Consider the following 15,536-nt stretch of genomic DNA (forward strand, 5'->3'; position numbering starts at 1 on the left):
GCAGACATGTCCGGGACCTCAGTTCACCCCCCCCCCCAATGTTGAACCCAAAGTTACGCCGATGTGTAGGGCCGCAACTTATTATTATCGATTAATTAATCGTGTGGTCCATTAAATGTCAGAAAAATGTGTAAAAAGTCCAAGCTGATGTCTTTAAATCTTCTTGTCTGTCCAAAATCCAAAGATATTCAGCTGATATAAAACAAAATCCTCCATGACAAACATTCAAGTACAAATAAATTAAACATTAAATGAAATACCTAATACACCAGTCTTATATAGAGGTCTAGTCAGGAATCAAAATGTGCACGTTTTCATAAACAAGCTCCAATGTATTATATATGGGGAGTGGACGCAAATTTGCGTTTCCTAGGATGGCGAAGACATGACCCGCCCTACCCTTTCTCTGATTGGCTAGTACTCGTTGCTTTTCTGCATGAGGAGTGTGATTGGTTTGGGTTAGTGGAAGAATCTCATGGTTAGCCAATCAGTGGCAGAGTACTGCGGAAACTTCGCACAAGGGAGTTTTTACCCTAAGTAATATCTTTAAGGAAGGCACTACCCATCTGGCTGCACACCGCCGCTTCAGAAATCAAATATTCAACATGTATAGATTGGTAATGTGTGGCCAGTGATGGTATGTGTGTGATTTAGGAATGAGAAAACAACAGCCAACCCTCACCTGTACCTGAGAGATCAAAACCAGGGCTAGGATGCCCCTTGGTGATCCAGTGAGGAAGTGTCGCTGTGAGTCATAGTGCAAAGGTTTTTACTTTTGCTTTACATCCCTGGCTTCTTTCTTACTGGATTACTGGACGTAAAAACATCTAAGTGGTTTTGCAGGTGGGTCTTAAGCTTGATTTATGGTTCTACGGAGGCTCCACGCAGAGCTTTCGCCGTAGCTGAAATTTATACTGCGCGCGTGTGTGTGTGTGTGTGTGTGTGTGTGTGTGCGTGTGTGTGTGTGTGTGTGTGTGTGCGTATGCGTGTGTGTGTGTGTGTGTGTGTGCGTGTGCGTGCATGGGAAGTGTGTGGTGGAGCGAGTGAGAGAGTGATGGTGATTGTCTTCGGAGCGAATAGTGACTCACCCTACAGTCCCATTAGCTACAAAAGAGTAGCTAATAGGCGTTGCTGGGCGTGCCTAGCCTAGCCTACTCCTTGCTTGGCAAAAGTAAATAGAAATTCTCTGGTGCTGCCTTCAAGCACATCCCCTCTGTTTACTTTGTGGATAGACCCATAAATATAGGTATGATGAAATATGAAATGTTATGATTAAACGTTGACATGGTGACCCTTCTGTATCGATAGTAGCACGCTATTGCCAAGTATCTGCAAGAGGTCTTACAAGTCACTTCAGAGGTATTGTCAAGTCACAAGAACGATGTTTTTGGATTTAAAAGTATTTATTTCTCGATGGGGGTAACAAAATATATGAGATAAAATGCCAAACATATCCGATATATACAGAAATACGATGTCCCGAAGCGTTTCTGCCCTCTTGAATGATTTTCTTCGACTCGAGCAACCAACCTACATACGTCACGCTGCCTTCACGCTGCCTTCACTCCGATTGGCTGTCGCTTTGTCGCAGCGTTTGCATAAAATAGACTTCTTGTCTATTTCGGCCCCGCCATGATCGGGGCAGCGGCAAGCTCTTGTCGCTTGTCGCTGGCAAATGGCCACTCCCATTGAAAATGAATGGAGGCCTGCCGCTTTTTCGCTGTCTCCTGTAGCTAATGCGACTGATAGGGTTGGGCATCGACGACTGATTGGAATCGGTTCAAAAATTACGATTCCAGTGGAATCGTTTCTTTATTGGAATCGTTTGGAGGATTTGGTTTCAAATCTGATCATGGGTTCCCAATTTAACATGCGCAAGTTTTGGTTTCTGTAGCAGTCAGGCGCTTGTTGGGTTGCATTCTTGGAGCACAGTAAGCAGCGCTTTAGTGTGGCTTTATTTTACGTTGAAAAAGCTGGAAAACTGCAAACCACCTTTGAATCAAAATAAAACTTTCGTCTTATTTGTGAAATAAGCATGTGACCCGTTTCAACTCCACCTCTCAAAGAATCAGAATCGGTAAAATCTAAACGATGCCCAACCCTAGTGACTGAGGGGTGAGACTCTGGAGTCGCTACTCTAGAATGCCGACTCTAGATTCATAAGCTTAATTCGTTTAAAAAAATACCCAAAAATGGCCATTATGAGTTCTTTTAGCAAAAGTGGAGCAATTAAAATTGTGTCCAAATGACATATAACGTTAACATAGAGAATAGTCATGTTATATGTTTATAAAAGGGTGTTTATTGTGTAAATATGTTTGATTTATTACTATTATTATAAGTAATTCTATTTTTTCTGTTTCTTATACTTAATGTATATTTTTTCCATCCAGAACAGTTTGGAGCGCTCTCGTTCTTACACCACAGGCCGCCTCCATTGTCGTCGGGCATTATAGCATATAAATAGCATACACTGCTAATTGTACCAGGGGTGCAAATAGCCTCACCCAAAAGAAAAGCACACAATCCCCGAAAACAAACAAAAAAAACACTGCATCCAGATTGCACAACGGAAGTTATCCAGGCCTCTAGGTACATTTGCAAGAAAATATAGCAAATTGTAGGAGAAAATCTGAAAAAGGAAACATAATTTTGGTATCAGAAATAAGTTTTTTTTTAAATATGTATCTTGTTATACTTCGCCCTCCAGCAGCAAAGGAGACGCCTCCCCATCACACAGATTCTGACTCCACTTTCCTGTTTGGACATGCCTCTGTTTCGGGCTTCGGGTGACCGTGGGGGGGCGAAGGCTCGGCCCGGGCAGAGGAGGACGAGGAGTAGGGAGTGGATGAAGACGGATGAAGATGTCTCCGTCCTGTCGTTGACCCGGCTGTGTCTGCTGAGCCTCGCAGACAACATGACGGAGGTGTGGGCCAAGGACTACGCCGATAACTACCTGGACCGTTATTCATTCAGATACATCATGGGGCCTTTCAGCCTACTGCGTGAGTGTGAGACAGACAGCTTTCAAAATGTACGTAACGTCCTTTAACCGCGTGGACGGGAAAATACAGAGTCAGAGGTTTCGATACCGGTTCCTTAACGATATTTTTTTCGATACCATATGTTTTAAAATCCATTTCAGCATCAACAAAAATACATTAAATACAAAACTTTTATTTTCCACCTTAATTGTGAATCAAAACAGTTATCAAAATTTTTAAAAATCTGGTACCACTGCTCACTCAGAGTAACATTAATAACACAATGTTATTAATGGTATATATATATATATATACATATATATATATATATATATATACAATACAATATATATATATATATATATATATATATATATATATATATATATATATATATATATATATATATACAAGGTTGTGCTTTTGGATAGGGGGGCGCCAGCCAGATACTCAGGGTTGGTATCAGTCCCAACTTTAAAAGTTAACAAAAAAAGAGAAACCTTTTTGCTCCAAAATGAACACATTATAAATAATAAATAAATAAATGACATTGTGTACAGGCTAATATTAAACTAACTAAAATGCAAAGGACTGTAAACAACAAATACGTTTTAGTGCCCACTGCATAATGACACAAACCTTTAACACTAAACTTGGTGACTGCCCTGTTGTCAACATTGAACTAATGGAGAACTAACTTAAGTGCAAAGGAATGTAATTGAATTGCCTTGTTGCTGAAAGGTGCTGTAGAAGTAAAGTTGCCTTGCCTTACAACCTCAGCCTGTCAGTCAGTCATCAGGGCTCAGAAACCACCGTTGTGCCTGCTTGTCTCACAGGAAGTGAGAAACAACAGCACCGCGACCGCTTTCGGCTCGCAATTAATATCATATCGCAGCAAACGCTTTTTTTCGGTGCCATGAAAGTATCGACGTTCGGTGCCCAGCCCTAGTCAGAGGTTACATAACGGGTGCAGATGTTTCTCTTAGAGCTGCAGGTTTCCTTTGTCTTTGTTTATTATAAAGCAGGTTATTATAAAGCTGGTTATTATAAAGCATGTTATTATAAAGCATGTTATTATAAAGCAGGTTATTATAAAGCTGGTTATTATAAAGCTGGTTATTATAAAGCTGGTTATTATAAAGCAGGTTATTATAAAGCTGGTTATTATAAAGCTGATTATTATAAAGCTGGTTATTATAAAGCTGGTTATTATAAAGCTGGTTATTATAAAGCAGGTTATTATAAAGCTGGTTATTATAAAGCATGTTATTATAAAGCAGGTTATTATAAAGCAGGTTATTATAAAGCAGGTTATTATAAAGCTGGTTATTATAAAGCTGATTATTATAAAGCTGGTTATTATAAAGCATGTTATTATAAAGCAGGTTATTATAAAGCTGGTTATTATAAAGCTGGTTATTATAAAGCAGGTTATTATAAAGCTGGTTATTATAAAGCTGATTATTATAAAGCTGGTTATTATAAAGCAGGTTATTATAAAGCAGGTTATTATAAAGCAGGTTATTATAAAGCTGGTTATTATAAGGCTGGTTATTATAAAGCTGGTTATTATAAAGCTGGTTATTATAAAGCTGGTTATTATAAAGCAGGTTATTATAAAGCTGGTTATTATAAAGCAGGTTATTATAAAGCTGGTTATTATAAATCAGGTTATTATAAAGCTGGTTATTATAAAGCTGGTTATTATAAAGCAGGTTATTATAAAGCTGGTTATTATAAAGCTGGTTATTATAAAGCTGGTTATTATAAAGCAGGTTATTATAAAGCAGGTTATTATAAAGCTGGTTATTATAAAGCTGGTTATTATAAAGCTGGTCGAGGTGCTTTTTGAATACGGTGAAAGTATCAAAACCCTCAACGTACAGAGAAATGCACACAGCTCAGAAACTGCCTTTAAACGAGCCGTTGGGACTTCGGTATGGTTGTGTTGTCACGACTAAGCTACTGCTGCGTTCATGGGGTGTCGGACACATCGGAAAAACGTGCGTCTGAGTTGAAAAATGCACAACAACGTATCGGAAACTCAGGAAAGATTTTGGGATTTTGGTTCCCCGACTTGCTGACTTATATCAACATGGCGAGCAAAACAAAATGTTTTATTAACTAACTTTTTATTAGTTCATGTACAGTACAGGCCAAAAGTTTGGACACACCTTCTCATTCAATGTGTTTCTTTATTTTCATGACTATTTACATTGTAGATTCTCACTGAAAGCATCAAAACTATGAATGAATATGGAATTATGTACTTAACAAAAACGTGTGAAATAACTGAAAACATGTCTTATATTTTAGATTCTTCAAAGTAGCCACCCTTTGCTTTTTTTGATAACTCTGCAAACCCTTGGTGTTCTCTCAATGAGCTTCATGAGGTAGTCACCTGAAATTGTTTTACCTTCACAGGTGTGCTTTGTCAGGGTTAATTAGTGGAATTTTTTCCTTATTAATAAAAAAGCAAAGGGTGGCTACTTTGAGGAATCAAAAATATAAGACATGTTTTCAGTTATTTCACACTTTTTTGTTAAGTACATAATTCCATATGTGTTCATTCATAGTTTTGATGCCTTCAGTGAGAATCTACAATGTAAATAGTCATGAAAATAAAAAGGAAACGCATTGAATGAGAAGGTGTGTCCAAACTTTTGGCCTGTACTGTATCTTATATCCAGTTTTTGCATAAAGGGTAACCGTTTTTTTCAACCTGGACCCTGTTTTTTATGTTTTTGTGCGTAAGTTACTGATGGGAACAACAAACTGAATCGCCTGCTATAGGCCACGCCCATTTCCGCCTAGGCTTTTATGCGTGAAAAATCGCGATTGATTTTCGATCTCCTCCTAGACCGTGTGACCGATCTGCACAAAACTTGGCAGGTAGCATCTCCAGACCGACCTGACAAAAAATTATCAAAATAATGTTTATAGGATAAAAATTGCGCATATTACGCACAAACAAATTTGTGTAGCTAACTATGAAAACCCTAACTTTGCCATATCTCGGCCAATATAAAAGCTATCAACGCGAAACTTTAGCTTCTCGTTTGCCATGACCCTCTGGAGGTGGCCCACACACGCCCTAGCGTTATGGCGGTGAAATGCACCGCGATGCAAAGAAACGCGTTCAACCCCGACGCAGAACTCCGAAAGGTCACGACGCTGTAGGAGCGACAGCATAGCTACAGCGTGCAGTTGACTCAGAAGCATAAAACAGCCTTTAGTCGGGCAGCGCCTCCGCTAGCTTAGCTTAGCGTAGCGTAGTGAATGGAATTGTTTGTTGCCGGTTAGCATGTCATGAGTAAAAGTGATCCAACAGGCGCCCAGATAGCTCAGTTGGTAGAGCGGGCGCCCATATATAGAGGTTTACTCCTCGACGCAGCAGGCCCGGGTTCGACTCCGACCTGTGGCCCTTTGCTGCATGTCATCCCCCCTCTCTCTCTCCTTTCATGTCTTCAGCTGTCCTGTCAAATAAAGGCCTATATATGCCCAAAAAATAATCTTAAAAAAACAAAGTGAGCCAACAACAAGAAAAAACAACCTAATTGCTTCTTGTGGCCTGCATATTCACAACGAGTACAAATAGCAATGCAGATTAAGACTAGACGATTTCCTTGACTTGGGTCTATATTGGGTGTAGGTACAGCCGAAGCACTGCTACTGCTACTTGGGCTACTTTGTGAACACCATATCTGTTAATAGTCGACTTGGAAGAAAGCTAATGTTTTGACAATAAACTACAGCAACACAACAGCATGTGTAGTTAAACTGGACGGGCCCAGTAACCTCTGAATAGTTCTCCTTGTTCTTGACTTGCAATGTGAGCGGCAGTCGGCAGGATAATTTCAAAGGCAACTGCGACTACATTGTGTGTCTGCCCCATTTCTGATACCGTGGCGGCAGAAATTTTGCCATGGCGGGCCGCCACTACAAAACAAACATGGAGGAAACACTGGCGTGATTGATCACTTCTAACCCTGCTGCTCTCCGTTATTGTCCGTTATTGTCCGTGTAGCGTCTGCGCTGGTGGAGGAGCTGACGCGGCTGCTGTGCAGCAGAAAGCAGATGTCCCGGGCAGCTCTGCACCTCCTGCTGGTCCCCCAACTCCGTGGCCTGTCTCTGGGGAAGTGTCCCGGTCTGGTCACCTCCGCTCTCTGTGCCCACATCACTGCACGTTGCCAGGTCAGATATAGCTGCACAGATGCTGGATCACTTATCTTAAAGCTACTGTCTCTGTCTCCTCCATGAGGAATTCTAAGTAATGACAACAACACTGTTGCGCGTCCACATGACACAAGTCTCCCTAGTGATCACGCACCACCACCACGGGAGGATTAAAAAAGCATAATGGACTCTTCAGAAGAGGTAATAATCTCAGGGTTCCCGCTAATGTATTGCAAGCCCGGGGGCCCACAGTGCTTAAGCCAATGGGAACTATTGTTTAATGTATTTTTAAGACGTTTTTTTAAACTACAGTTACAGTGGGATTCTCGATTGGAAACGATATTGTTAGCTTTTAGCACTGACTTCATGTAGGGCCGTATGGAATCTGTCTCACAGCTTTTATTAATGTCTCAATTTTGTGATTCTGTGATCACAGAAACTACTGGGCTCTACATTAATGTCACAGAGGAGAGAAGAAACTAGATAATATTCACATTTAACAAGCTGGAATCAGAGAAGTTTTACCTTGTTTCATAAAAAATGACTTAAACCGATTCATCGATTAGCAATTAATTTAATAGTTGGCAACTAATCGATTAATCTCAGCAGCTCTCATTTCTTTAGATATCTTGTGTCTAGAGCTGCAAATGCAAAATTTATCAATTTAACTACCAACAAGTAATCGATTAATCAAGAAAATAATAGTTAGTTGCAGTCCTGCTTGTGTCTGGCCTTTACTTCCCTAAAGTTGCCGTAGGTAGGATTGGGAAGATCCAGGACTTAGCCAAAAAATTTGAACATCGACAACTTCTCAGTCCCTCCCCCTTTCCGCTAAAACCCCAAACTGTCTCCTAAGCCCCTCCCCCCACAAGGGAGAATGAATGTGTGTGCATGAGCAGTGTTTGACACACAGTTAGACACCCCCCCCTGGCCCTGATTGGTGCATCTGAACAGGGAGCTGTGGATTTTTGCAAATTCCACTACAGGCTGTAGGTGGAGCCAGAGGAGCTGGATTTCTTTTTTAAATGACCTGCTTCATGTAGTTCTACTGGAACATAGGGTCAGTTTCAGCAAATATGACAGAAAGGTAGTTTTATAAGTCTTACCTACTGCACCTTTAAAGTCTTTATATTTCCTTCTTTCTGTCCCAGGGTCTGTGGAGTCTGGACCTGTCTGGAGCCCAGCAGCTGCCCTCCAAGCTGCAGTCTGAAACGCTGTGCTGTCTCCCTGCCCTGCGCTCGCTCTCCCTCGCCGGTACACCGTGTGACGGATGTGTCATCACAACAATTGCCCAGCGCTGTCGTTTGCTGCGCCATCTGGACGTATCTCGCTGTCCCTCCCTGTCCCCTGCTGCGCTACTTCCTCTCGGAGGCGGGGCCTCCTTTCCGTTCTCTGGCTGTCCGTCTACGTCGGCGCGTTGTACATCTCGATCAACAACGGTGTCCTCTTCTCGCTCTGCGCCGCTGCCTGCTCTGCCCCTCCGCAGCCTGCTGGCTCTGGATATCGGGTTTGGGAAAGAAGAGGGAGACGCTGTGGCGGCGGCGGCCTACCTGCTCCTCTCCCTGCCCTGCCTGGAGACGGTGGAGCTGGAGGGCCTGGCGCAGGCCTGCTGCCTCCTCCAGCACGGACGCTTCGGACACACGGACAAGTTCACTGACAGAGAAAGAGTTCCCCGGCTGGGGGAGGTGTGGAGGGAGTGGAGGCGCAGGCAGGGCTCGGACAGCTCGAGGGAAAAGAGAGAAGGGGCAGCAGCAGGGGCTGAGGATGAGGATGAAGAAGAAGAGGAGGAAGAAGAGGAGGAGGAGGGAGGAGGAGGAGGAGGAGAGGGTATTGTTGAATGGGTACGGCTGTGAGTCTGGACAGTTTAAGTCGTGCGTGTCCAAACGTTTACTCCGTATCCGTGAACGTCGAGGAGGATGTAGACGCCAGAGGAGGGAGCCGGGGCTCTCTGTTGGCCGCGGGCCTCTCGGCGTGGGCCGGCCAGCTGCGCAGCCTCTCCGTGCACTTCCCCGGCGCTCTGCTGGATCTTCTTCCCGCCTTGGGCGTCGCAGGCTCCTCTTTGGTCTCTCTCGCGCTGCAGGGGGTGAAAACCAGCCCTCGCACGCCTCTACTGGAGGCCATCGAGGCGTGTCCCAGACTCAGAGACCTGCTCATCTCCGCCGAGGCTCCCACCACCGGCCCACAGGACGAAGAAGACGAGGACGATCAGCGCGACGATGATCGGGGTCTTCCTCGGCTGCCTAACCTCTGCTCTCTCACGCTCCAGTAAGGCCATGATCACAATCGGAGTCTTTTTGGGGAGTGGGCCTATGTTCCCACATTTCTAAGAATTCATTTTTTTTCACTGAAAATTAGGCCCTATGTTCCCACATTTCTAAGATTTTTCTTCAAATTAGGTCCTATGTTCCCACCTTTCTAAGATTTTTTTCAAAATTAGGCCCTATGTTCCCACATTTCTAAGATTTTTTTCTAAATTAGGCCCTATGTTCCCACATTTCTAAGATTTTTTTCAAAATTAGGCCCTATGTTCCTACATTTCTAAGAGTTTTTTCAAAATTAGGCCCTATGTTCCTACATTTCTAAGAGTTTTTTCAAAATTAGGCCCTATGTTCCTACATTTCTAAGAGTTTTTTCAAAATTAGGCTCTATGTCCCCACATTTCTAAGATTTTTTTCAAAATTAGGCTCTATGTCCCCACATTTCTAAGATTTTTTTCAAAATTAGGCTCTATGTCCCCACATTTCTAAGATTTTTTTCAAAATTAGGCCCTATGTTCCCACATTTCTAAGATTTTTTTCAAAATTAGGCTCTATGTCCCCACATTTCTAAGATTTTTTCAAAATTAGGCTCTATGTCCCCACATTTCTAAGATTTTTTTCAAAATTAGGCCCTATGTTCCCACATTTCTAAGATTTTTTTCAAAATTAGGCTCTATGTCCCCACATTTCTAAGATTTTTTTCAAAATTAGGCTGTATGTCCCCACATTTCTAAGATTTTTTTCAAAATTAGGCCCTATGTTCCCACATTTCTAAGATTTTTATTTCCAAATTAGGCCCTATGTTCCCACATTTCTAAGATTTTTTTCAAAATTAGACCCTATGTTCCCACATTTCTAAGATTTTTTTCAAAATTAGACCCTATGTTTCCACATTTCTAAGTTATGTATTTTTAAAAAAAACTCTTTTTCCTATTAAAAATTTTTTTTTAAAAAAAAGGTTATGTTCCCACATTTCTAAGATTTTTTTCAAAATTAGGCCCTATGTTCCCACATTTCTAAGATTTTTTTTCAAAATTAGGCCCTATGTTCCCACATTTCTAAGATTTTTTTCAAAATTAGGCCCTATATTCCCACATTTCTAAGATTTTTCTTCAAATTAAGCCCTATGTTCCCACATTTCTAAGATTTTTTTCAAAATTAGGCCCTATGTTCCCACATTTCTAAGATTTTTTTCAAAATTAGGCCCTATGTTCCCACATTTCTAAGATTTTTTTCAAAATTAGGCCCTATATTCCCACATTTCTAAGATTTTTCTTCAAATTAAGCCCTAGGTTCCCACATTTCTAAGATTTTTTTCAAAATTAGGCCCTATATTCCCACATTTCTAAGATTTTTCTTCAAATTAAGCCCTAGGTTCTCCACATTTCTAAGTTTTTTTTTCAAAATTAGGCCCTATGTTCCCACATTTCTAAAGTTTTTTTTTCAAAATTAGGCCCTATGTTCCCACATTTCTAATATCCCCCTTTTTTCAAAATTAGGCCCTATATTCCCACATTTCTAAGATTTTCTCAAATTAAGCCCTATGTTCCCACATTTCTAAGATTTTTTTCAAAATTAGACCCTATGTTCCCACATTTCTAAGATTTTTTTTTTTTTTTTTTTTTCAAAATTAGGCCCTATGTTCCCACATTTCTAAGATTTTTTTTCAAAATTAGGCCCTATGTTCCCACATTTCTAAGATTTTTTTCAAAATTAGGCCCTATGTTCCCACATTTCTAAGATTTTTTTTCAAAATTAGGCCCTATGTTCCCACATTTCTAAGATTTTTTTCAAAATTAGGCCCTATGTTCCCACATTTCTAAGATTTTTTTTAAAATTAGGCCCTATATTCCCACATTTCTAAGATTTTTCTTCAAATTAAGCCCTATGTTCCCACATTTCTAAGATTTTTTTCAAAATTAGACCCTATGTTCCCACATTTCTAAGATTATTTTTCAAAATTAGGCCCTATGTTCCCACATTTCTAAGATTTTTTTTAAATTAGGCCCTATGTTCCCACATTTCTAAGATTTTTCTTCAAATTAAGCCCTAGGTTCCCACATTTCTGAGATTTTTTTCAAAATTAGGCCCTATATTCCCACATTTCTAAGATTTTTCTTCAAATTAAGCCCTAGGTTCCCACATTTCTAAGATTTTTTTCAAAATTAGGCCCTATATTCCCACATTTCTAAGATTTTTCTTCAAATTAAGCCCTAGGTTCCCACATTTCTAAGATTTTTTTCAAAATTAGGCCCTATGTTCCCACATTTCTAAGATTTTTTTCAAAATTAGGCCCTATATTCCCACATTTCTAAGATTTTTCTTCAAATTAAGCCCTAGGTTCCCACATTTCTAAGATTTTTTTCAAAATTAGGCCCTGTATTCCCACATTTCTAAGATTGTTCTTCAAATTAAGCCCTAGGTTCCCACATTTCTAAGATTCTTTTCAAAATTAGGCCCTATGTTCCCACATTTCTAAGATTTTTTTCAAAATTAGGCCCTGTATTCCCACATTTCTAAGATTTTTTTCAAAATTAGACCCTATATTCCCACATTTCTAAGATTTTTTTCAAAATTAGACCCTATGTTCCCACATTTCCTTTTTCATAAATTTGTATCAGATTTTATAACCTATGACTTTATAACCCTAACCCTAAAAAATTTTGTGGGAGGATAGGGCTTAAATTGAAGCAAAATGTAGGAACACAAGACACTTTTTTAAAAACACGGTTAACTTTGATCATCCATTAAGCGTTTTAAGTCAAATTGACAACTGCGTCGGTCTTAAACTAGCAAAGACACTGGCGTCGGGCTTTGCGCTGCGCCGGGGGCAAGATAGCAGTGGTGTAGTCTACGTGATACGCAGCTATACGCTGTATACCCACTAAGAAATCTCCAGGATTTTCCATATACCCACTAGGGCTGAACGATTAATTGCATTTGCGATAATATCGCGATATGTTAAAACGCGATTTCCTAATCGCAAAGGGCTGCGATTTGGTCACGTGACTCACGAGCAAATCAGTCCGCACTCCGTAGTCCGCAGAGAAAGCATCAACTTAGCACGCTAACGGTACGCCGTACCTTGAGCAGATTTCTGTCATTCAAACAACTCTGAGTTGTAGTTTAAAACTTGTAGGGTTTTATTCGGGCTCCAGTCCACACATGCAGTTAATGAATACAGGCACGCGCAGAACTGAAGGCTCGGTTAGCAACAATTAGCTCTGATTAGCGGTTAGCTCCGGTTAGCTCCATTATAAAGATATGGAGCGGAGGAGACGCCTGCGAGCGGGTAACAACCAGACTCTGATAAATGACGTTCGGGGAGCTGTCACAGCAGCGTGGCCACGGTGTTTTCAGGCGGTTTTATTAGTACAGTTAGCTAATCCCACGGCAACACCTGCATGCTACTACTAACGTAACGATAGCCTCTCTGAGCTAGTGCAGCGTCGTTGACGTATCGTCATGCACACGCGCAACTTCATGAGGGGAGGGGGGGGCTGGAGGCGGCTCCTCTCTGTGCGCTGTTAAAGAAAATACACCGATGTATATATTTTACTTATTTAACTGTCTAGTAAAGTTCAAAGACAGTGTTTAAAAAATGCAATCCACATGTTTACATATGTCTATGTTAATAATAATTAAATAATCTAAATACTACTAAGTGTTGTAAAGCCACATTTGTTTTTATATTTCTGCAATCTGCACTTTAGTGTGATTTATTTCTGACTTTCATATGAATGTTTCCACCAGGCTTGGTCAGTGCTCAATATACTACTGGGATTGAAGTAGTTAAATAAAAGAGGTCATTCATATAAATTCACCCATCACCTAATTTCACCATCACATATAGACCTGGCCTCCAGGAAAGAACAGCTTGTTTAATCTATCTAATCTTGTGAAGTTCATACTATACAATGATTTATTGCTAGTTTTTGTTGACTAATACAGAAGACAAAGAGCTTAAAAAATAATCGCATATCGAATCGCAATCGCAATATTTTTTAAATAAATCGCAATTAGATTATTTTCAAAAATCGTTCAGCCCTAATACCCACTTAAAAATGTGCTCACTTCAGATATAATGCGACAGAAAACTAAGCTAACACTGCAGAACATGCAGAGAGACTTTTCTCATCTTTCATCGACCCGCCTACACTAACGCCGTTATCCTCCCTTCACCAAACATTTAAGACAAATATAAGCAGCCTATTTTATTTTGTCCTTGTTGCTTTGGGGTCAACTTTTGTGATCCAGGCTCAGGTCCCTGATGTGAAAGCCCCCCTTACTGCTTTATATTCCATTATATTTTTGATGTTTGATATTTATGTTTTTAATGTCATGTGTTTTCCTTTCTCATAGGATAAATAAAGGTATTTCCACCATAAATTGGTGCATTAAAGTGTATCAGAATGCAGGAAATGAAGTCTTTGACGCTCAAATAACTCAAACGCTCAAAATAACCCTGGGGGAGGACATCCAGACCCCACACTTTGATATGCCCCCCCAAAGGAGATATATATATATATATACCCACTACATTACATTAGACTAACCACTGCACGATAGGGCCCAGAGGGTGAATACAGGAATATTCAGACAGACAGTGTGAGAAAAGTGTTTTTTTAACATTAAAGCATGTAAACATGTTCTAGTAGAAGCCCAAAATGCAAGTATGAACCTGACAATTATCATGATATGAGACCTTTAAAGTAATCCTCTACTTGTTCATCTTCTTTGTGTCTCTCTTCTCTGTTTTTTAACATTAAAGCATGTAAACATGTTCTAGTAGAAGCCCAAAATGCAAGTATGAACCTGAAAATTATCATGATATGAGACCTTTAAAGTAATCCTCTGCTTGTTCATCTTCTTTGTGTCTCTCTTCTCTGGAGTTTCTCCTACGAGCACAGCCAAATGAAGCCCGTCGTGTCCTGGATAGGCACTAATTTATCCTTAACACGCATCACGCAGACGGACTCGGATGCGCATCTCTTCGCAGATTCCGCGGACTCTCGCGCGTGCCTCGGACCGCTTCGGCGCTAGCCGAGCGTCAGCGTGATGCGGATGACGGGATTGGTGATTACGGTGAAGAGCATAATGCAGCGGAGCAAGAGACTCCGATACGTGGATGTGAATAACTGCTGGCAAATCAGTCTGGTCGAGTGGACGGACTGCAAGACGGTCAGTCAAGTCCAAGTCGTCTGGTCGTAGTGACGCCTGACCAAACGGTGGTTATTATCAAAGCAAACTTGTACGCACTGAATGACTGTGATTTGAACGATGTAAACTGTGAGTGAGTGAGTGATAGATTCCTGAATTGGAGAGTGTGTTTATGATGTGAGTGAAGTAATGCTTTCATGTGTTATTGTGTATATATTTTATGAATTTTTGTAAGTATAACATCAACCTGTCCAGGGACTGCGGGTGGAAATTAGCATTTTTTGCTATAACCTGGCACATGACATCTCTTCTTTTATAGACTAATGTTTTTTGTGCATTGTCCCTGATTAAAAAAAAAAAAAAAAAAAGAGACCAAAAACAGGAGCAGCGCGGTTGAAAAGAAAGTGGATTTACAACCGTTTTGAATGTAAATGATGGAGGGGGGCGGGGTGGATACAGTTCTGAGTATCATTGAATAATTAGTTTTTCATTTTTAATTAGAAAATGAAAAATAGTGTGTGTGTGTGTGTGTGTGTGTGTGTGTGTGTGTGTGTGTGTGTGTGTGTGTGTGTGTGTGTGTGTGTGTGTGTGTGTGTGTGTGTTATAATTTGTTTCAAACCGAAAATGAAAACAACCCTGTTTCTGATGTCAGAATCAAATCAAAAATCAATGAAAAAATGTTTTTGCCAATTCATTTTATCGTTATCAGGGATGCACCGAATCCAGATTTTTGGGGTTCGGCCGAATACAAAATCCACTGGTTAAGATTCTGCCGAATACCGAATCCTCCTCCCATTCTCAGTCCATTAACACAGTAAACACATTAATGAAGTAAACAACGTCCACAGCAGTGTATTAACACTGTCTGGTTCCAGTTTTTAGCTGTGCCTGTCCTTCCTTTGCCGTATCTGAAGTTGCTGCATTCTGGCTGCTGTCTGGAGATTCCTTCGTGCACAAC

General features: G+C 40.6%; 1 protein-coding gene across 1 annotated transcript; it reads left to right on the top strand.

The window, feature by feature from the left end:
• The first annotated feature begins 567 nt into the window (after positions 1 to 567).
• si:ch211-214j8.12 (uncharacterized protein LOC100000539 homolog) lies at positions 568 to 14,461 on the top strand. Its single transcript, XM_039804048.1, is given in 6 exon segments — positions 568 to 843; positions 2,711 to 3,005; positions 7,012 to 7,178; positions 8,312 to 9,012; positions 9,015 to 9,425; positions 14,311 to 14,461. Coding segments are annotated over 5 exon segments (1,668 nt in total). The 5' UTR covers positions 568 to 843; positions 2,711 to 2,767.
• Positions 14,462 to 15,536: the final 1,075 nt, after the last annotated feature.

Source organism: Perca fluviatilis, chromosome 6, assembly GCF_010015445.1.
Source record: "Perca fluviatilis chromosome 6, GENO_Pfluv_1.0, whole genome shotgun sequence".
In the NCBI taxonomy this organism is placed as follows: Eukaryota; Metazoa; Chordata; class Actinopteri; order Perciformes; family Percidae; genus Perca; species Perca fluviatilis.